Source organism: Neodiprion virginianus, chromosome 6, assembly GCF_021901495.1.
Source record: "Neodiprion virginianus isolate iyNeoVirg1 chromosome 6, iyNeoVirg1.1, whole genome shotgun sequence".
NCBI lineage: Eukaryota > Metazoa > Arthropoda > Insecta > Hymenoptera > Diprionidae > Neodiprion > Neodiprion virginianus.
The window spans coordinates 28,508,599-28,531,690 of NC_060882.1; the positions used below are offsets into that span (position 1 = coordinate 28,508,599).

Sequence of the window (23,092 nt, forward strand, 5' to 3'; positions counted from 1 at the left end):
GAGCTCTCTCGAGTCTCGAGTAATAAGGAGGATGCAGGCGCAGGCGTTGCGATTAGAACTGCAGTGTGGGGCGCGATTCTGCGCACTGACATCGTACGCCTGGAGGACTTCGGGGGTAGGCAGAGGAGGTCAGGGGCGACAGTGCGGGTCCTGGGGGCGGCGCGGGCGCATGGCTCCGTTGTAACAATCCCTGAACGCGACTGTCGGGACGTGGTTTTAGTCGCAAAAGCCGTCGTCGAGCTTGCAGTATCCGTCTCACTCCTCGCCCGGTGTTCGGCCGTTTTCGGCTTGGGGGTAAATTAGTTTTTCTGCGGGGAAACCGAGGAAGGGAAAAGCACGAGACGTCGAGTAAGAGAGCCGTGTTCGTCGCGGTGGCCACGGCCGATATTTTCTCAGCAACGGGAAATCCCATTCCAGGACAATTTCCCTGTTGCCTGCGGTATACCGTACGCGTATATTACACACTAACGCAAAATTTATATCGCTTACGCATCGCAGCTATTAATCACAGGTAAATCGATACGGCTGTAAAGCCCTTATAACTACAATTTCCCTCCCTACGCGTATATAATTATTGTCGGCAGTTTATCTGTTCAGCGATCTGTCTCTGTTTAAATCATCCAGTTTACTTATACACACGAGCGACGCTGTTATTAGGATGTTTTAATCGGGTGCAGTTTTTTATTGATCCCCATCCTTCGGGTTTTTGTACTTCTATTTTTCCAATGATCGAAGGGATATTCATGCCATTCAAGCCGGCCGGAGAAAGCTCAGAGCTTTTGACAGCTATGTAACTAGCTGGCTATGTTATATAGCGCCAGCTGTTCGACCGCGGTGCCGATGTCGCATGTTCGACAACGGAAAAAAAACCGCGCTTACTTTTTTTTGGATTAAAAATCTTCACGGACACCGTCGCCATTCTTATCAAACTTGCTAATTCACCGAGTTTGTTTCGCGGACGAGTTTGAAATCCCGTGAGACTAGCCGGATGTTCGAACGAATTTAATATCTGTTTCACAATTTTATGTTCAAATTGATTCAGCATATCGTAAAGTAGAATAATAGTAATAACTGAAAAAGAGATTGCTCTAGGACATGTGTGGGAAGACATCTGAGCACTCACCTTTGCGAATTTCAAAACGACGAGGACGAAATCACCTGCAATAAATTATCTATTATGGATGATCGAAAATTTACTCAAGAATTTAACACGATACTGGAAGTACAAATATAACCATTGCTTGACGACTCGCATAGCTCGATGAAAATAAAACCCAATTATAAAGAGAATAGAAGCTCTGATTAGAGATTCGGCGAAGAAAATCTAACTCACGTGAAAATATAACTAGATTAGTATAAAATTATTATTATTAGTATAAATTTCAATTCCGCATGTTGCGCAAGCCACAGTATCACGTTTCAAAACAAGTACCTACATTAAATGTGAGCTAGAACGAGGACGCGAGGATCACGCTGCTCGAACCGATTACTTATCAGCTTGTTACACGAATATTTTATATTCTTTTCTTCTTCCCAAAGTATAAAGCACCTCGTAATCTTCGGGGTTTTGGTCTCCGATCGATTATTCGGTCTAATTAATAACACCGGTGTTATAGATTCTCTTCAAAGCTGATTAAAGCCCGGCCGAAACGAGCTTAGAGAGGGCTGAAGAACCAATACGCTTCTCCATAATCTACGGGAAAATTTTTTAACAATTACCACTAGCATGTGCATGTTCGCTGGTCTGCGCTCACGCCGAAACGAACATCCCCATCGTGTGAGGAGGGTGCACGTGACGCTCTCGTCCTCTCGTCTCCTCTTCGCTCCTCATGGTGTGCGAATACGTTTTTCGCAAAGGTTAGAGCTGGCCAGACTGCCGCTGCTGCTGCACCTCGCCTCGAATCGATAAACGTTTAGAACGGATACTGGACAGGCAACCCTCTCTGTTGCCGGTAAAAATTTCACGTGATAAGTTTCCACGCCGATTTTGCTGCTGCGTAGATTAGCCATTGAAAAATAGGTGGAATCATCTCGCGACGGTACGAATGCCTCTGCGAATCGCGTGTTTCGCACCCCTGCAACATTTCTCTACATACTCGTACCTGAGGGATCGATCAAGGGGCTTTTGCTTTCTACACCACGACAGGAATACACTCTTTTCACTTCGCCGGAACGACCGAGTTTTCATTAGTAAAATCGCGCCGAATTAAAGCTCTATAAAAATCTTGCTAGTTTATTGATCATCGGCGATTGACGATACGTGTTACAGCTTTTTGGAATGTATACAGATTGCCAGTTGGATTGTTTCGCTCTTATTCTTCCGGTACGACTGATACTTATACCTTGTGAGAAGACAAAATCAGACCAGTCGTAGACTTGAAAATTGCGTCACGAAGCCAAGGAAAGTATCTTCATTCGCGTGATTGATCGTTTTTATCTAAATACTAATAAAATCAAATCGAAAACGTCAAAGTTAACTGGTACCGGTCCCCTTGAACGGTTCAAGCGTCCTGCATCACGCAACACCTCGAATGAGTATAGTATTTATGTCAATAGCTTGTAGATGCGCGTACACATACGATTGAAAATTTGTTGTAACCTTTGTATCTTATGGTCCTCAGGAAGCTACTGCTCTAGGATCAATTAAAACTTTTCATCTATTTATCTATCTACGTAGGCGAGATTAAATCAGTTCGAATACTCGAAAAGATGGAGGACCGAGTTTACAACCTATGAAATATTTCGTAAGAATAATTGAGAAAAAATGATACTAGTGACGTGCAGATATGAAAGTGCTGACAAAATGAGCTGTTGGATATAGACATAGCGATACGGTGTTGAGTTTAACGATACCCATTTCAGGTGAAAAGTTCGTTTTCTCAATTAACGAGAGGTAATAATTTTTTACGACGGGGGTAATTGTTCGTTTTTTTGTTTTCCTTTCTCTTTTTCATCTTCTCTTTTTGGCTGCGATAAAACGAGGCGTCCACGATGGGCAAGTTCCGATACCCGCAGCCAGCTATTACAGATATCGACTTAAACCGACAACGCCACGGCGACAAAAGACGTAATTTGCACGTTTGTATCAGGGGAGTTTGGGACAGGGGAAGTTCACTCAATGCTTTTAGATGGGACCGAATTTTGGCAGGCTGCAGGACTATACTGTACCAACACAATATTGAAAAATTCGCAGTTACTATATTTCTATAGTTATTTCTTGCTAGAGTATAGTAACATGTCAGCATTACTTAGGATGTTAAGAGCGCCCTCTACCGAGTAATGTGATTATGTAATCGCAGACCACGGTCTTCTAACATAGGATACAAGAATGGCGGAATATTATTTTCCGGCTGCACATGTGCACATTATTATTATTAGCAGTTCTACCACTCTAAAATATTCACTTCTAGTAGAATTTTGTTTTCGTAACTTGTCGCGCCCTACTCCTGCAGCCTGCCAAAATTGCTTAGAGTGGGGGTAAAGAGTGAACTCCCCCTGGTTTGGGATTCATGAGTAGGCGACTAATTGTAGGCATACAAGATCGAAGCGTCGACGAGGAGGGTGTGATACAGTCGTATCTTGACGCGGTCTTCTCCCCCAATTATTTAAATCCCATCACACGGCGCAGACACGCGAAAGTAGATATTATTTTCAAGATAAACAGATTTCATTCCATTTCAGTATAGTGGAAGTATGGAGCGTCCTGAGGAGGCGGTTCAGGAACGCGGTCGAAACTTCCGATTACTTCATCCCGAAGAACTGCCTCAACTTCTGGACTTCCTCACCGGATATCTTCCCGAATCTCTGAAGGTATGCGCCGATTTATACTTTATTAACTACTCAGCTTCATATTATGATTAATAACTGCTTGGATACCATCTTCGCCGGAGACAGAAGTTTGAGCAAGAATTTTTAAGGTTGCGAATTTCCTTCCCTTGCAAAATTTCTAGCGTTTACGAAAATCGAAGCTTCGTTATATCCACTGAGAGAAACAGCATGGTTGAAGAAGCGCTCCTCGTATTGTAGAAAAATTAAGTACCTAACGTTGTTGAAAAATTGCGTTTTGAGATGAACGCCAAGTTCCAATTTACAGGAAACTCATTGCCAGCTACATTCGCACACGAAACCATCACGCAATGCTGCGAGACACGTGTTACAATTCTAATCAGTATACGTGCACAAGCTGGTCAACGCGGTTTTCAACTCGTGAAGCATTTTAGACCTCGCGGCGTACTGTAGTTACTCATATTTTTATGCGACATATTAACCATATAATTCTATAATTAACCATGCGATAATTCTATACTATTTCACGAATAACTCTGTAATCTCTTAATCTATTTATTGCGGGCGAACACTGGACGGTTATATAGTCACTGTGACTTGATCGATCTGGCACGGCTTTTCGCCTTAGAGGTGAATCGAGCAATGGTTAATTGCCGATCGCGTATTTTCTGGTTGACGAACTGTTTCTCGGAAAAATAATAAATTCCCAAATTCCTGAACAAAATCCTCATAGCCGTGAAATTTCGGGAGAAAATGTGAAAAGAAATGCTGCCTAAATAATTGCTCACCTGCACCGTGTCGTCTTCTTTCCGTTTTATGCTCCACTGAATCGATTCCGCTGATTTTTGCTTCGGTTTTCGATACGTATGATCACTGCAGGTCAGCCGCCACGATCTCGCATAGATCACTCATGCAGAAGCTTTCCAGAGTTTCATCGCTTAGCCGCAGATTCTAATACAAGCGGTCACCACTGGAGGATGAATCACTGAATAAATTCGATGCGCAATTCCCAAACGGCAGAAAACAGATTGAAGCTTGACCGCGCTTTTCACCGATACTGATATTCAGACGAATCAGAAAAGTTCGATTTGCCCGGAGCTGGCAAACCGTCCATTTGGCTTTGAAATAAGTATATAAATAAATAAATAAATAAAAAAATAAATAAACAAATAAATATGTTTTGCCCGAAGCGACGGAATTGGATTTTCCACGTTTTTTATCTCCCTCTATTAGATCCCGCTGTCTTGATACTGAGAAAATGAAGCTTTTTCTCCGTCTCTCGTCCCGATTTCCCAAGCCTTAGCTAATAATCATCACCCGAGGAGGGATGCAATTTCGCTCGTGTTGTCATCGCCGACGGTTTCTCGCGCAACATTGTGATTTGCGGACGGTTCGGTGTCGCTCGCCATCAGCTTTCCTATGGCTTCGCATCGCGCTATATACCATTGTAATATTATCCAGGGTACACTATTCCGCCCCGATAATAGACATTATACTCGTAGTCGAACGCTTCGCTCGATAGCTGCCGGGCAAATACCCCTACTTTCGTAAAACATCATAATTCAAGAAGCCCGTCTCGGTGGCGGTGAAGATGCGACGGACTTGGCTCAAGAGTCATGCGAGCCGCTCATCGCTGCGCGGAAGATTGATCCGAAGAATCGGGTACGAGCCACGTACACGGGGCATAATTGAATCGAAAATTTGCCTCGTGGAAAATGTTGAAAGGTGGAGGAGGGAGGCTCCTGGTCGTGATCCGGGGACATTCGACACGGCTGGAGTGCGGAATTATTAGATCGTTGACACGAGGCGGACTCGGGCCGATTATCAGCTCGGGGTGTGCGTATCGTATTAAATCGCGATTCAAATATGCGGCATGTAGCCGCAATAAGATCAAAGTTGCGTGTGGCAGTCGAGGCTGAAATAGTCCAGCTGGTATATGTGGGTCACCGCAATGCCGTACTGCTGTCTTTACCCCCGACATTGCCGCACTTTTCAAGGTCGCCTCCACTTCCCCAGGACATCCGAGGTCCTGAGGGATCCGGGACGAACGAAGAAAGAATCCCTCGAAACCCGTCGCGGCTTTTCGAAACGAGCTGCGAAGGGGAGGACGACGATGACGCTTTTCATCTTTCAACTTTTGGGATAACCTTAGACCTTGTTGGGTGCCGATATGGGAATAACAATGATCGATCGTTTACACGATACTGAAAATTCTTGCGGTTACGACACAACGTCGACAAGCCCCCCCTTCCCCCGAGCTCGTGCCAATTGTGCTTTGATCGCGTGATTCAACAGCCCGCGCAAAACAACGAGCTTTAACAACAACTCGAGGAATAACTTTAATAACAGCGTTCCCGAAGTTTCTTTCTTTATCATTCTTATTCTTTTTATCATTCTTATTCGATTTTACGTCGTACAAAAGTTCAAATGTTTAGCTGCAACGTATTTACGTCGCATAGCGATATTCGTGATTCGTTCGTGTGCCGGCGCGTATAACGCGGTACATGTTCAAGAATTCCGTTACGACGTATTTATTCAACGGGTTTTTCAAATCTAACAATTCTTTTACTATAGGAATCGGCAGAGCTGCGGCTGGCTGCTCAGCGAGCTTTGAAGTGCACGAACTGTACGTATACAGTAATGAACGAACACGGAAAAAATACGAGCAACAGCTGGAAGAATAACAAGCATTATAGGTGTACACGAAAAAAAGAATAGAAAACGTAAAGTACAGTTTATACCATATTTATTACATTTGTTTGGAATACCGCGCTGCATAAATAATATTGTACGCAACCATGCGAACTTCCGTCATTTTTATACCGTCGACTTTTAGCAACCGTTTAGACGACATAACCAATTTATGGAAGTATTTAACAGCCAATATCGAGTGTATCGGTGTACTTATCGTGGTTTGGGGAAAAGCTATTGACCGGTAACGAGTTCAAAGTATATCAACGTACCGAAACATCAGAGGCGTGTACCCGAACCCAAGCCCAAAGTCTAAACGGGTTCCGTGAAAAGCCGAGGGCCGAAAATAGCTCTTGGAAACCGTCATGTAGAGTTTGTGCTTTTAGTGATATCGAACATGCAAGCTTCATTGATTAACGCGATGATGTGATAAAAAATGTTTACCTGCATTCAAGGTGACCCTGACCCTCGGTCTCTCTCATCCCTCCCTCTCGTTCCAGCTTCTCTTCATAACGAATACCTACGGCAATTCATTGCAGCCGCAGCTGCATGCGGTGCACGACGATAAACTGCTCAGCATTGGGTATACGTACATATTATGCAATTACACGAAGGGAAAAAATCGATTTTGCGTTACCACGTCAAACTACGCGTTCAGGCGCCAGTCTGTTTTCCAACGTTTCGTGCACGTCACTCGGAGGAACCTTCTCAGGATTATCCTTAAACTCACGGGCATAAAGATTCCTTAAGCTCGAAGTTCGAACCTCAGCACCGAGCGCATATTTTTCATCGTATATAAATTTCCCTGCGAATTGTTCCCGATTTAAAAAATGTTGCGTCAAGGGTTGAGAGGGTGAATTTTTGAGAAGCTGCAAGCTGGGCTGTGAAATCGCTATTTCTGTAATACATGGCAATATATTCGTATGCTGATTCACGTGTCTGTAAAAACACGCGTATATATGGTAACGACCTTTTCGGCACGGGCTGCAGCCCGGGCGATTTGAAGACCAATTTTATTGAGAGTGTTTTTCTCTTTCGCAAACGGGACCGACACCGCCTTAGCTGCCTCCACGTCCGCCGGGGGTTTCAAATTAAATGCAAATTAGTTCGAAGCAAGACGAACTTTCGAACTTAAGGCAGGGGCCTAGGACGTTCTTTTTCCTTCTCACAACCCGAGCTCGTGAAAAAACATCAACAATTTTATCTGTAGTAAAAAAAAATATTATACACACATCTAAGAAATCTGATTTCTAGTCTGACAATGAAATTTATAACGCGAGTATTCCCGGGCTGCAAGCTTCAGAGTCGTAGCAGATCGCACGTTCACTCTTTAGACAAAACCTTGAACTTTGTCCAAGAACCTCCGCAGTAAATTATCGCCTGATAAAAAAAACCCGCAGACATCAACCCCTCGACGTTTTCACTCGGCTCACAGCTTAAATCTCGCTGTGTAAAGTAATTGCGAAACACGTGGATGTATACGTAAAGTATACTCCAATTGTTGATCCTTTATGCTTTTTTTCTCCTCTTATTTGGCCGAATAAATTTATCGTTCTCCGAGCTTTTCTTTCCTCTCGCTTTTTACCGCCGGCAATCATGTGATTATTTCAGTGCTTGATCGGTCTCTGCTTGTATGCCTTGGGTGTGGCTTGTACGACTGACTTGGGTAACATTCGTTTCACGTAATTTTCAATGCCACGGAATAAACATCGGCGAATCCGATATGTCAAATTACCCAGAGTTGTTCGTAAAATTAGGCATAATTAACAGCAGAGAATAAGCCATGATAAACTTATCGCTGTGGAAAATATTCACTGATTATGCAGCACTGACTGCCTTTGACGAACTAATTATTTAATCTAAGAAAAATACAGCAGACAAATTCACTCTCGGGTAAAAGCGCTTGAAAATTTCGCGAAAACTTCAAAGAGCTTTATACCTATGCATAAATTGCTGGAATTTAACTAGGGATTCGGTATGGACTTACACTAATGACAAATAAACACTGCAATGTACCGAGTCAGCGTTATTCAGACGGTATAGTTGTTTTAAAAATGGATTACTGCTCAGCCTTACAATTTTCGGAGAGCTTTCAAGGCTTCCGGGAGACACGAACTAGACAAAGAACGTGAACTAAAATGATTAGCCTTTAACACAGAGCATTTAAAGTTGGCAGACCGAATGGAAACTAATTCTAGCTTATCGTTAGTAATTTTTTACTACCACTGACGCATTCCTAACTCCGCGTTTATTGAACCCTTTTTCTTGAACATACCTCCGCAGGTTAAAATGCCAAGTGCTAACTTTGATCACTTGAATATATTTCAGTTTCATCAAACTCTTTTAACGTACCTGGAGGAACGAGTCTGGGAATTTCATTTTTACGTGGCAGACGGTTGGCCAAAGCAGTCCCCAATCTGCCTCCACTTCCCAGGAATGACATTGTCCGTAAGTATAACCTTACGGTGAACTATTCTCCGGAATACGATATCAGAAAACTGTCGGGGGACCCCCAAAACGGCTGGAGGCTGAGCAAATGGTAAATTTCAGAAACTGCCTTCGGCATTAGACGCTTTCAGCGCTGACCGGGTCGCAGCTTTACTTAAACTCAAAGCTCCCCGGGGTTGTCACCTTTGATCGTTACCACCGCTTTCTCCCCCGGCAATTTTACGTTGCAAAATATGATCACCGTCGTCTCCGATGTTCTTGAATGTTACGAACCTACCGTGACAAGCGTTCGCTCCCATTTTCACTTTCAGCACTTCACAATTGACCGACTTTTATCGCACCGTCATAGCGTCCCTTCCAAATCCTCGTAGAAGGCAGTGATTTCGGTAACGTTAACGCGAAGCATGTAATGAACGGCACTTCTGCACTATCACCCTTTTATATAAATACATGTATTCGCTCGCGTGATAATTTGCAGTCCCTTTTTCGCGTCGGAATTACAGCGATCCTTTCCCGCAGAATACGAAAGCTCTGCGAAAGCTCAACCAATTGAAAAGAAGGATTCAAACAAATGCTTCGCTAGGATATGTCAATGAGAAAAAATAAAAAAAAAAAAAACAAATAAAACAGAAAACCGATAGCGTGAAATCCATCGATTTTCACGATCCTGAAGGAGGAGGCAAGGATCAGTGGCGAATTGACTTTTGTACACGTCAAACGCAAACGGTAACTTACAGGCAAGAGAAAACGTCGACGTATACAAATCAAAGGTGGCCATTCGAAATTCGAACACGCGTATTACGGTTTGAAGTCCCAGGAGAAGATGGACGGGCGGAGGATTTGACATGGGGGTGGAGGGCTGTGGTGGCCCACATCCCGGCCTGGCTCGGGGCCAACATCTCGCCAAACTGAACGCCCCCGCATTCCACCTGCAAAGTGGAAAGAGTCCAGGGTGCCGGCATATCCGCAAAACGAACCCTGCCGGCCGATAATTCCGCGCCTCAAACTTTTACCCCGCAATTTTATTCCGCCTCTCTGTTAGTCAATTCCGATAATTACCAACCGCGAACACATATAAAGCTTGGAGTATATATGCATACATACTATTTCGCTGCGAAGTTCGCACGCATTGATTATTCGCACAATATATGCCGTAACTATAATCGGTGAGATTCTAATTGTAAGTAAATTGCTTTTTCTCAATTTTCTAAACGCGATTTTGGATATTCCGTGCATGTAAGACTACATTTATGTAAGAGCGTGCGGATCCGGAGCTTTCAGTCGATGTAGGATATAATAATCAACCCCGTAGAACTTGCGATTCAAGCTCTGCTGGAATCAACTTGCTCGTTAAAATTCTGCGGTATATAGAGATTGCGCGATAAAATTCTTCACAATAACGTAAACAACGAGCATTATACTCTGCACGATCCAATCTCCTGCAATCGACACGATTCAATGAACCCTGTGCCGATAAGAACAATGCCACTGTAATTTCGTAAGACAGTTACAATTCAATGTTTCTCCGCAACGTCCGCACGCGACTGTAAATGGTTGTAAAAATTACTTGACGGATATAATTTGTGCAAGATTGTCTGATCGATCGAATCTTCTTTCCCCCAGCCCCACGGTACTCTCTACGAAAGCGTGGGAGTCTTCTGTCCCGGCGACAGACTGGAGTTGCTGAAGCTCCTGCGAACGGAAGACGTGTTGTTGGACTGGTCGCGTCCCTTGTACATAAACTTCACGCATTGCGACATAGTCGACGAGTTGGTGCGGCTTTACGAGGGTACGGGAACGGTGAACCGAGTCCTGGGTGATATCTGGGCGTGCGAGGAGCCCGAGAAGACCGTGGAGATCGAGGAGGAAGCTGAGGAGAGCCAGACGGACGTCAGGGTCCAGCCGCTGAGGCCGGAACACGCCGAAGGAATCCACGAGCTTTACACGGCGAACGACATGGAGTGCCACGAGCTTTTTTTACGACTTATAAAGACCCTCCCAGCGGCGGGAGTGTTCGCGGGTGATCGACTCGCCGCTTGGATGGTCCAGTCCTACTACGGAGCGATGTTCTCGATGCAAACGCGGCCCGAGTTCCGGCGGAAGGGTTACGGCACGAAGCTCGCGAGGTACCTGATCAAGGCGGTGGCCGACCGGGGCTACAACTCCTTCGTATTCATAAGGCCGGAGAACGAGGCGAGCCGGAGCCTTTACACAAAGCTGGGCTTCCGAAAGCTCTACCAAACGGCCAGGGCGATCTTCACGCCCGAGGGATGGGAGGAACCGGAAAGCGAGGGAAACCTCTTCCTCAGAGAGAACCTGGAGAACGCTGTCAGGCAGCTGAAGCACAGGGTGGTAATGGACGCGATCTGCGACGAGAAGGAGGAGGAAGCGGAGGAGGAGGATGCGGAGGAGGAGGAGGAGGAGGAGGATCAGGATCGCGTCGCGATACCGACCCCGGTTCTCGGCTCGCCCGTCGATTCTTCCGCACCACCGACATCGAACAAATACGCCTCCGAGGAGGACGTAGACCCCGGCACAGCGAACGACGAACCCGTCTTGCTCGTCAATGGCAACCGTCGCGTTCCTCGGACCGAAGACAAGGAATCACGATGCGTCACCGACCTCGATAGGGAAGACGAAAAGGAAACCGTATGCGCGCCCTCGGTCGAGGACAGCAACGAAGGTGACGGCGGAACGGAATTCAGCGCCGGTAGAAACTAATTGTTTGTCGTATAATTTCACATTATTTTACGGTTATTATGTTACGTTATTATATTATATACATACCTATAAAGCTCGTTATTCGACGCACGCGATTTTACTTACAGTTAGGATTACGTGTATATCGAACTAATTAATTAAACGGATGTACGGAAAATTTGGGAAGAAAAAAATTACGAGGGAAGGCATAAGATATATATATATATATATATATATATATATATATATATATATATGTATATATATCTACAACATAACCGTGAGTAAAATATAATATATAGACGAGAAACACTTGTTATAAAATACGTAACCCGCGGCTTGCGCTTGGCACATTTGACAGCGGTAGCATTCGGAGAATAAAACATTCCACCCTCGCCCTTGAATTACGTAGTACTTGGTATAATTTAAGTTTAAGAAGTCAGAAAACGAAATTAAAACTAAAACGTAAGAAGGAGAAATAAAAAAGAAATTACGAACACGTACCATAAGTACATACGTAAAATATTGTATAACATCTTCGTAAGATATCGGCTAACTTGTAGGGATGCAGTTAATTCTGATTTCGTGCGAATAACTCGAGTTAATAAGTATGTTTAACTGTACGTATATAACACATGTATAGATATTGTATAAATGTAATATTTACGGGAAATTTGAAAGGTCTTCGTTACTCTTCAAACTCTTCATATCATATAAATATAGTACTAGGAATTGAAGCGTTGAAATGATTGGTTAAATTCAAAGATGCGAAGCTTCAACGAGGGGATTTTAAGCGATGACTTAACTCTCAAGACAAAATCAACGTGAAAAAATGTGTGGAAAACTTTTTTCTCTTCTTACTGTCGGACGTTTTCGGAAAGATTTTGCAAAGTCGCTGTAACGTGATGGTGTTAAATTTCACTACAGAAAAAAAAACTGATTGCCTACAGACAAATATTAATATCATGTAATCGTTTCAAATGTCAAATTTATCAACATGTTAATTTCCTTTCAAACGGCATTTTGCAATATTCGCACGAAAATGCTTAGAATGAAAAGAAACCTCAGTTTTGCAAGCGTTATCAAAAAGAGTAATATACATATATATATACAAATTGGCAAGTGCTCAACGCAATTGGTCGAGTTTCGCACGAATCTTACGACATGCATCTTTCGTGTAATAAATATACCTAATATAAAAATGAATATATATATATATATATATATATTCATATATATATATATATATATATATTTGAATAAGATTGAATATCTGATGAAAAGAAAAAAAAGAAAAAAGAAAAAACAAATCTCAACATTACTATATTAACTGATTAATAATATGAAATGTATTTACCGCGCAGAGGGAGCCCCGCCGCCCTAGATCGACGTATACATATACAACATACATATGTATATGTTGATCCAAAAAGAGACACTGATATAAATTAGTCGCGTTAGACATGTAATAGAAGATAGATAGATAGTTAGATAGGCATTGTATAATTTTTTCTACATTTTTAGCTATCGAAATATATTTATTATATTGTTATGTATAATAATTCGGGGACTGACTGTGCTGTTCAAGGGGCCAGCGGCGCGGCGTAGCGATTTTCGGGGCGGCAAAGGGAGGGGCGAAACGGGCTCCCCAAAGGCCCCCGTTTTTATTTTAAACGATCGGGGGCCAGCTGTGATACTACCTGACTTAAAACATTACAAAAACTCTAGTGAAATATATATTATTAAAGAGAGGAAAAAAAAATTTAAATTTTAGTCGTACATATATAACATATACGTATACGTTGACGGAATCAGACTTTTAAAGACGGTCACCCCGATGGGGATTTCTATGGCTTATGGGATATGTGCGTGTTGAACCGATCTCGCCGATAAAGGTAAACTACAGGATCTATATATAACACGGCTTCTTGTGGCCGAGGTCTTGCCACGAAAATTTACCCGGGGGTGAAACCGTCTTAAAATTCTTCCGCCAATAACGCAAAGAACAAACGGAACGTACATCAAATTACATAAAGAAATAAACGACGATCATAAAAAAAAATTCACCTTTTTTGCCAGCGTGTCAATATCTACCGTACAATATTCGTGAACTCTGATCGACTACGTCGCATACGGATGAGGCGTGTATTATACACATTAGGGTAGTCCATATTCAAAGCGTCGGCGAAATTTTTCCGAGCTGCCCTCCGAATCAACTTCAAATAATTAAAAAACAATTACTCCACTTTTCACACACGTGTTTCGGCCACGTTCTCAGTATATATTTTATTGTAAGCGTAATAACGTTAAAAATATTCTGCAACTGCAAAATTTTACTGCTCATTGGTCCAGCTGTCTGATAAAAGATTCACATTATCACGCCATGAAATCTAGACAAAATGCATATTATTGTTTTTCAATTATTTGGAGACGCTTTAGGATGGGCGAATGACAAAAAATTCATCCGAGCCCTAAATAAGGACCACCCAATTACGCATACAGATAAACTACTAACGATAATTAATTCGAAATTGAGGGAAGCTGACGAAACAATTGGTGTATGATCTATCAATATTGTATAATGATTTTGTGGTGATTACGAAAAGATATTCTAACTAATTGTTAAATATTATATATTTTGTACGAGTTGAAGAAATAAGAGGAGGAAAAAAAGCTATAGTGCAGAGAAGAGATTCGGTATGATGTGTGTATATATAGGTATACATTTACACTGTATGTACGTAAAACCAAATATCTAATTATACATACTAAACGTATATGCGGTATGATAGTATTCACGTCTAATATTATAATTGATAGCGGCTGACTCATGCGTTACAGTTTATTGTTAATTGTAATACTTTTCAAATACCCATTATTAATTATTATATGTATTGTACGGTGCGATGTAATCTCGAAAGTGTAGAGATTGCTTTCCGTAACCACCATAACACATTACATCCCTATGCATATACAATATACATACATTAATACAATTTATGACACCTCCCTATTGCAACTATACATATATCTATCCGCGGTTTCGCCGTACATTATACTTTTCCAATTGTTGATTATTTAACTGGGCAATCGAGCTTATATGATATATAAAGAAATGAAAAATACAAATCGCAAATACTGCGTTACACTAGAGGCCCGCGGCACAATTTCTCGTTAGTGTATACACCTATTTAATACATAATAAATCATTACTGTACGATGCAGCTATATGCTTCTTTGAAAACTATAACATTATAATTGTACTAATTATATTTAAATTTGCTTCGTTTCCGAATCGATATATTTAATGTGTAATTCTCCAATAGATAACCACAAGATGCGCGGTTTTCGTTCAAAAATTTTCCGCTGTTCATTGAATGTATTCTCCAGTATAACCGCCTGTATAATTCCGTTCACAGCAAAAGGCATATGTGTTTAATGAAGGTTGAAAATTTACTTGCGACAGGGAGGAACGGCTGAATGAGAATAATTATGTGTGTAAGATATGGAACGAAACGGAAAAATCAGAAAAAACATAATATTAAAACCAACGAACAAACGGCACTTCATATAAATTCCAAGTGCTACCTGTTACGATTAAGCTACAATATTAGTGCTTAATGAAACCGTTTCCTTGCAAATAGGCCTAAACAACAACAAAAGAAAAAGAAAAAAGATCAATTACCTTATTCCTACGTACGCACTACTCTTGTAAATATAATCTCTCTTCCTTCCGCTATCTCGCACGTTGCTGCTTCTCGGGCTGCAGCACGCTCACTGTTCCTACACAATATTATTATTCCAGGTGATTACATGTTTCCTCTCAAGGAAGAATCGATACTACACGGCGATCATTCACGCCTTGATTCAAATTTAAACCGATTGCACACGGACATTAAAAAATCACCGATCGCAAACAGAACAAGTCAATTGTTCACGTGCTATAAAAATAATGTAACTCTTACACGATTAATAATCAATACGGCACTTTACGTTTAGACCCCTGAATGAATATAATGGAATTTAAATATTGGCCAACCACCAAAGGAATTTACTACGCGGCGCGCTGTTCAGAAGAATAATCCGTCGAGGAATAGATTTCGGCTTCGATTTATTTTACTGTAATCGATCATGATCATTGCCCAATCGTTGTGTTATGATTTATTGCCATTTTTTATAGAGGAAACGTGTCACCGTTCGGAAAACTTCCTTCTTCAATTAAACTGGTCACCGTTTGTATAGAGAAAAATTTTAATTGATCGCACGATATTTGTGCATGATAAAATTGTTATTGTTGACTATTATCAAGGAATTCGAGGATTAATTTGGCCCTTTTTACATGTTATTTATATACATTAGTTGTGTGTTATCATGATTTTAGTATTAAAACAAAAATAAAAGTAAATACTTTGTTCGATACGGTTAGATAATATTTGATATTCCGAAACAAGGCATTCGGTGTGAGAATTTGGATGAAAAAGAAAATCCTCTTTTTTTTCAAATGACACATAAAACTCTGATTCCTGCAATTAGTTTAGTTTATAATTCTAAATATGAACACACATTTCTTTATCTGTCAAAGGTCTGCAATGGACACATGTTTATATCCTTATCCCGAATATGCTTCCTGCCTATTCTCGGAAAATATAGGCTTACCGTCAAATGACTATAATAAATCAATAAATACCAATTTCAAAAGGCTCGCCTGTACGAATTATCTGTACAAATATTGTAATTAGTATACATATTATAAGACCTTTGAGTGCAATTTTCAATTCACAGGCTATCGCAAACTTTGAATATCACATAGAAAACAAGAAAAGCATGCACAGCTGCACTTTCTATCTCTATCTTGTTAATCATAAGCCTCGTCAAATTATATTTGTGTATAGAATTAACGATAATTAGAATTGCCAAATACAGATATTTGCCTTCCTTAAATATTAGACGTGGCAGTATTTGCGAAAGAGAAACTAGAGTAGGTAATTCGATATCGCGATATTTACTGATTGTGAGTCAATTTGTCTAGAGATAAATCGTGATTCACTAAAGAAGTATGAATGACAAAACAGGCAACAATGGCGTTACGCTACAATGCGAGATTAACATATCACACAGAATTGAAGATAATATAAAAATCGTTAACATTACCGAAAGAGGTGATCATTCGATTAAACGCACAGAAGTTAATCCAAACTTTAATTAAAGTTTGATCATTTTATTTATGAGCTCAACATAACATGTATATTATGGGTTGTGATACGATCGGGGATCTTTGGAATGGGGGAGAGGGTGGTAATAAAAAAAAGAATAAATTCTGGATTGGATCATACATATAGTTTAGCTTCTATAATATATAATTATATGATAATTAATATAATTCTTATAATAGTCAACGTATTATTTTGATGTTTTTCGTTTATGCTGCTGCTTATTTCAATCTTTTATTAGTTTAAAAACTATGACTAATTTTCTCCCCTCTTTTCTCGCGATCTCAAATTTATCCTTATCATATCGCTCCGATCCCGCATTTCTCTCTCTCTTTCTCTCTCTCTCTCTTTCTCGTGAATGTATGAAATATCATTTAACAAGTACTCTGCTACCCGCAATACCACCGCATTCTCGAGTCCGAAGTCCATCCGTAAAGATATTGTATCCGCGGGTAACGAAAAACGACGTAAGACAGACGGTCCAAGGAGTAACGCGCAGGCTACAGCGGCGCCAGCCATTGTATGCATCAAACATTCAACCCCTCGGAACATGCGGCATTAATATATTATTATGTACACAATTTACATAATTTTCGATTTTCAAGCGACAATCGTGTGTATACTTGATGGGTTTTTTGTGTCTTGATTTTTATTACAATCATATGTATGAAATATCCCTAAAATTCTCTACATGGGTATATAAAATACAATGGAGTGATAACAAATATCGTCCAACAGACGACCGATGCTATGGTATATAAACTATTTAATTTCAACGTAACGCCAACATTCAGATATTTTCCGATGTTTACGAGAAAGGTTTTGTTAAATTGATATTATTTCTAATTGAAATCGGTTTTATTTATCGAGAAGTTTTCACGACCGTGTTACACGGAAACAGTAAGGATTAAAAGATGGTCGCTTTAATTATTATCGATAATTATTATTAAACGGTGTTTCACCTGAAAGATTTGTATTCCTTCATAGCAAAGGTCTTCTGTTTGCATATTACTTACTTGGCAAATGCAACTTTAAAAAAAAACTTGTAGCTGCTGTAGCTTGTTTTTTCGTTTTGTCTTATAATTATAATCCACGACTCGCTACCTCTACCTGTGACTACACTTATCGATCATGGAACGTCAGAAAAGAAAATTAGTAGTAATGATAATAATAATAATAATAATCAACAACTACCTACCTAAATAATCTAGAAATACAAATAATGACGTCTGAGACAACGTAGCGCTTCTTTGAAACTACGTCAATTTTGTTTCCTGAGTTTCATGCATCTGATAAACTGCTGTAGCCGAGAAGTGCAGCCCAGAGGCTGTTTCAGGTTCCTTTGTATACTTGTATTATAATCTTTAATTCTTCTCTTCCTTCTTTTTCTCCTCCTCGCCTTCCTGGCTACTCTGCTCGTTGCTACCGCTGCTAGATTCGCGCTCGGCGGCCATCTAAATAGAAATGTGTAATACACAACTAATGTTTAACCAGAATCTCGATATAGCAATTTTATCATTACATGAATTTCCGAACAATTTGACAAAAAAATATTCTACCCATTTTCACCCAGGTTTACAAATGCTTACCTTTTTGTAAGCCATTTCAAAGAGCTTTAAGCTAGCTTGTTGAAGTTCGTTCGTTTGTTTCTTGATTTCTTCAGGATCCGTGTTGTCTTTATTCGCTAATGTTTCTCTGACTTTGTTCACCAGCTCCTTCAATTTATCACACTGCAATAATCGGAAAATAACATCAAAAGTATTAGTAATGATTTGCTACCACACTAATTAACCTTGGAAAGACCAATCTTTATCTCAGTAAAAATTGTCCACATATCAGCTTTGAGAGACGAAAAATATTATAACATCATATACCACTGGCTGAAAAATTACTATCTTTAAGTGGCAGTGAGTGACAATACTTAAATAGGCTAAAACGGGGAGAGAATCTTGAAAGATTAAATAAATATGCGAACCTCTTCAGCCGGCAATTGAGACTTGAACTCCTCCATCTTTGCCTCTGTGTCATGCACGATACCCTCTGCTTGGTTGACAGCCTCAACTCGATCTTTCTTTATCCTGTCTTCCTTAGCGTATTGTTCGGCTTTCTTAACCATGTTTTCGATCTCATCCTTGCTCAAGCCACCACTGGACTGGATGACGACTATAAAATCATATCTTTTCACACAAGTTCGATGTAATAACCAACGAAAAATTATACAAAAGATAAAAACTTACTCTGTTGTTCTTTGCCAGTACCCTTGTCCCTTGCAGAAACGTGAACGATACCGTTGGCATCAATGTCGAATGTAACTTCGATCTGAGGAACCCCTCTGGGCGCTGGCGGAATTCCGACAAGTGTGAACTGACCGAGTAGTTTGTTGTCATTAGCCATTTCTCTCTCACCCTGATGAACTTTGATTTCTACTTGTGTTTGACCATCTGCTGCTGTAGAGAATACCTGACTCTTCTTAGTCGGTATCGTAGTATTGCGACTGATCAGTCTGGTGAAGACTCCTCCGAGAGTTTCAATACCTAAATGAAAATTGAGTGGCTGAATGAGAGATCGAGTGGACGCGAATAGTCCAAAAGTGAGTAGTAACCATAGATGAATGTCAGTAAAATCTTGTCGTCATGTTTAAATCTGAGAGAAGATTAGTTATAAGCATCATTTGAAAAGAAAATGAAACTGAGTAGCACCATTGGCGTAAAAATATATTCTCAAAATAATCACCCAGAGAGAGTGGAGTCACATCTAGGAGAAGAACGTCGGTGACATCGCCAGCAAGTACACCACCCTGCACAGCAGCACCAACAGCGACAGCTTCATCAGGGTTCACAGCCTTCGAGGGTTGGCGGCCGAAAATATCTTGTACAGTCTGTTGAACTTTTGGCATCCTGGTCATGCCTCCCACAAGTAGAACCTCTCCGATGTCAGACTTTGTCACTTCAGCATCAGATAAGGCCTTCTGGCAAGGCTGGAGTGTACGTTTGATCAGGTCACCGACTAGATTTTCAAACTTGCTTCGCGAAAGTTTCAAATTCAAATGTTTTGGTCCACTGGAGTCCATGGTAAGATACGGCAGATTCACATCAGTTTGGCTTGAACTGGACAATTCAATTTTCGCCTTTTCAGCTGCTTCCTTAAGCCGTTGCATAGCCATTGCGTCCTTAGTTACATCTATTCCTTGCTACAAAAATGAGGAAATAAATGATTAGCTACCGAATACAGATTTTTTATTATTCCAGTGAATCTGTGGATATTCAATGATGTTTCTCAGGTCCGATAATTTAATGAAAGAAAACAATATGGTACAGTAACTGATAAGTCAATCGGAATTGTAGCAGCTTTTGACTTATCAGGAAAATGATTGACCCTTGGATCCCATGTAGTAAGGTTCAAATCTCTGCCATGAACAGACTGTTGTAACTCATACTGATGAATAATTATTGAGCAGTGCAAAGTAACTAAATGGATATCAAATGCTAGGTGTACACTTACGTCTTTCTTGAACTCTGACACCAAGTAGTTGACCAAGGCATTATCGAAATCTTCACCACCTAGGAAAGTGTCTCCATTGGTAGACTTGACTTCGAAAACTCCCTTTTGAATCTCCAGAATGGAAACGTCGAAGGTACCACCACCCAAATCGTACACAGCGATGCTGATAATAAGAAAAAGAAAGGGTGAATTAATCTATACAAACAAATAGTGCAGTTAAACGCTGACCAGCGCAAGAATCCCTCAGAAATATTCTCTCCACATGTGTACGTTGTACTTTAAGAGACGAAAAATAAAAACATCATTGAAGATTTACTGCATATACAATTTGAAAACTAGTTCGAATATAATTAACTCACATCTTATCGTCAGTCTTATCCATGCCATAAGCTAAAGCAGCAGCTGTTGGTTCGTTGATAACTCTGAGAACGTTGAGGCCAGCAATTTGCCCAGCATCCTTGGTTGCTTGCCTCTGAGAATCATTGAAGTAGGCCGGAACCGTGACTACAGCGTTCTTAACTGGCGTGCTCAGGTAAGCTTCTGCTGTCTCCCTCATCTTCATTAAAACAAATGCTCCTATCTGACTTGGCGAATACATTTTTCCATCACCTCCCTGAACCCAGGCATCTCCGTTCGAGGCACGGACAATCTTGTATGATACTGATTTCCTGATAAATGAAACATCTCGTCATTTACTATGAGAGTGCAAACCGTGTTAAAAACGAAATTGATTTCACAGCCGCTTTAATACTCACATTTCTTTTTTCACCTCTGCATCATCGAATTTGCGACCAATCAAACGTTTTGTTGCATAGAAAGTATTTGCAGAATTTGTAACGGCCTGGCGCTTGGCTGGCATACCAACGAGGCGTTCTCCTTCTGTAGATTTATTTCAAGTTTTAATTAAATATGTGTTAATTGGCGGTTAAGGAACTCAAAATTGTTACTGATTTAAATAGAAAATGAGGTATTACTTATGGTTATTCACAAACCTTTGGTGAATGCAACATAGGATGGAGTTGTGCGGGAACCTTCAGCATTCTCGATTACTTTTGCTTGTTTACCCTCCATTACTGCTACACAAGAAAACGTTGTGCCAAGATCTATACCGATTACCGCACCTTTTACACCTTCCGATCTATGTAACGATTATAAGGAACCATTAATTTAGGTTCATTGTTTTGAAATGATGAAGTTTTTTTTATTTGTAATCAAAGCAACAGAAGTCATTTTAATCATTGTTCATTGTAAAAGCTTTCTAGATTCTGTATTGCTTCGCATGTGAACATAATGTTACATATTGCATGAGATTAGGAAATCAAGTTCTGTTCATATATTTGGCTATTGCAAATATCTAACAAGCAGCTAGATACAGTTATTTGGGCTACAAAAATGAGAGTCGACCAAGTGTGGAACTATCATTTTTTCCACCAGTGCAACCTAAATGATTGAACCAACATTCCGTTCGATACATGTTCATGGTTCTTCACTAGCAAACAAGTCCTGCGGTTGAGCAAGACTCATACATTATTTTGTAAACTGATAAATTTTAGCATGATAATATTACATAACTTAAAAAACCAACAGTATTGGAAAAGTTTCCGACAAGCCAATGAATATAAAATTTTCTGATTTTCAGCTAGGCTAAGAGGAATGAGATTATACTCACTTGTATCTGTACTGGTGAAGATCGGTTTGTCTCTGCGAGAGAGATACGGTCGGAGCGGCAGCCTAAAAAAGAAACAGTGCATGAATAAGTGAATTTTCTGGAAAATGCCGGCTTTTAAAAAACGCACATAACCGGCATGACCGCGGCGACCGGCTCGAAGTAACGCGACATGACTAAATGCGCAAAAGGAAGAATCGAGTTTGTGGTATAAAAAATTGTAACAGATTCCGAATGTACAGTGAAGCGGTGAATAAATCGAAATTTAAGACCTTACGGAAGATGGAATTGACCGTTTAGCCAGGACTAGAAAAACGCGGTTATAAGGAGGGTCGGGAATGATTCTCGGGATGATTTGCGGTACCGTGAAATACTCACATTTTTTAAGATTGTACTGAAGTTTTGCTTCCTCGAAATATCTCCAACGACTCCGCTGCACCCTCGGCTCAACAATCTCGCTGCGGTCAACATTTTTCACCAATTATTTCGACGGACTTTGGAGAAATTGTAATCGAAGACGAAACCCTCGACTTCACGTGTAGTGATGCAACTCCCGTGGGGCTAGATTCTCTGTCTCTCCGCGCAATCGCGATACGCACTTCACGCTATTCCGTTAGACGATATGACGTCCGTACTCCTCAATATCCAATCGCTATACTGTTTCGACGGAAGGCTCCAATCCGGGTATTTATACGTCTCCCACCACTTACGTAGAAGCAAGAGTGATCCGGAATGTTCTACAAAAATCAGTCAAAAGCACATCTCATTGTCGGCGGCAAGCATACTACCAAGAAAAGCAAATTGAATTTGTTGAACGGCGTAAATATTTTCACTATATTTTCATTTAGTGTTTACAAACTTTTGAACATCACATATCGCATATAGTACATAAATGATTGCGTTGTACGTTTTCCGCCGTGCGTCATATATATGCACGTGTGCCGACCAAAGGCGGGGAAGCTGAATTTACCATTCTCGTTTATTTAATTTTGTTCGTTTCGAGCACGATTCGTATGACGTAATATTACCTCGTGTTGCGTCAAGGCAGAGAAACCAGTTTTACACAATTAGTCCTTCATCTGATTAAAGT

The 23,092-nt window shown here is 40.7% G+C and overlaps 3 protein-coding genes across 3 annotated transcripts in view; 1 reads left to right on the top strand and 2 right to left on the bottom strand.

The window, feature by feature from the left end:
• Nucleotides 1–16,660, bottom strand: part of LOC124307610 (transmembrane protein 230) — a 31,556-nt gene extending 14,896 nt beyond the window's left edge. Inside the window, exon 1 of the mRNA XM_046769471.1 lies at nucleotides 15,311–16,660. The gene's annotated coding sequence lies outside the window, so the exon portion shown is untranslated. The remainder of the gene's footprint in view (nucleotides 1–15,310) is intronic.
• Nucleotides 155–17,283, top strand: LOC124307608 (uncharacterized). Its single transcript, XM_046769462.1, has 4 exons — nucleotides 155–511; nucleotides 3,682–3,810; nucleotides 8,806–8,925; nucleotides 10,549–17,283. The coding sequence occupies exons 2-4, from the start codon at nucleotides 3,694–3,696 to the stop codon at nucleotides 11,644–11,646; spliced, it is 1,335 nt and encodes a 444-aa protein (XP_046625418.1). The 5' UTR covers nucleotides 155–511; nucleotides 3,682–3,693; the 3' UTR covers nucleotides 11,647–17,283.
• On the bottom strand, nucleotides 16,812–22,657 carry LOC124307605 (heat shock 70 kDa protein cognate 5). Its single transcript, XM_046769457.1, has 11 exons — nucleotides 22,381–22,657; nucleotides 22,006–22,067; nucleotides 21,329–21,474; nucleotides 21,092–21,215; nucleotides 20,696–21,004; nucleotides 20,337–20,499; nucleotides 19,569–20,025; nucleotides 19,073–19,369; nucleotides 18,811–18,998; nucleotides 18,425–18,565; nucleotides 16,812–18,289 (listed from the first exon to the last, which is right to left on the bottom strand). The coding sequence occupies exons 1-11, from the start codon at nucleotides 22,471–22,473 to the stop codon at nucleotides 18,200–18,202; spliced, it is 2,070 nt and encodes a 689-aa protein (XP_046625413.1). The 5' UTR covers nucleotides 22,474–22,657; the 3' UTR covers nucleotides 16,812–18,199.
• Between the last annotated feature and the right edge of the window lie 435 nt (nucleotides 22,658–23,092).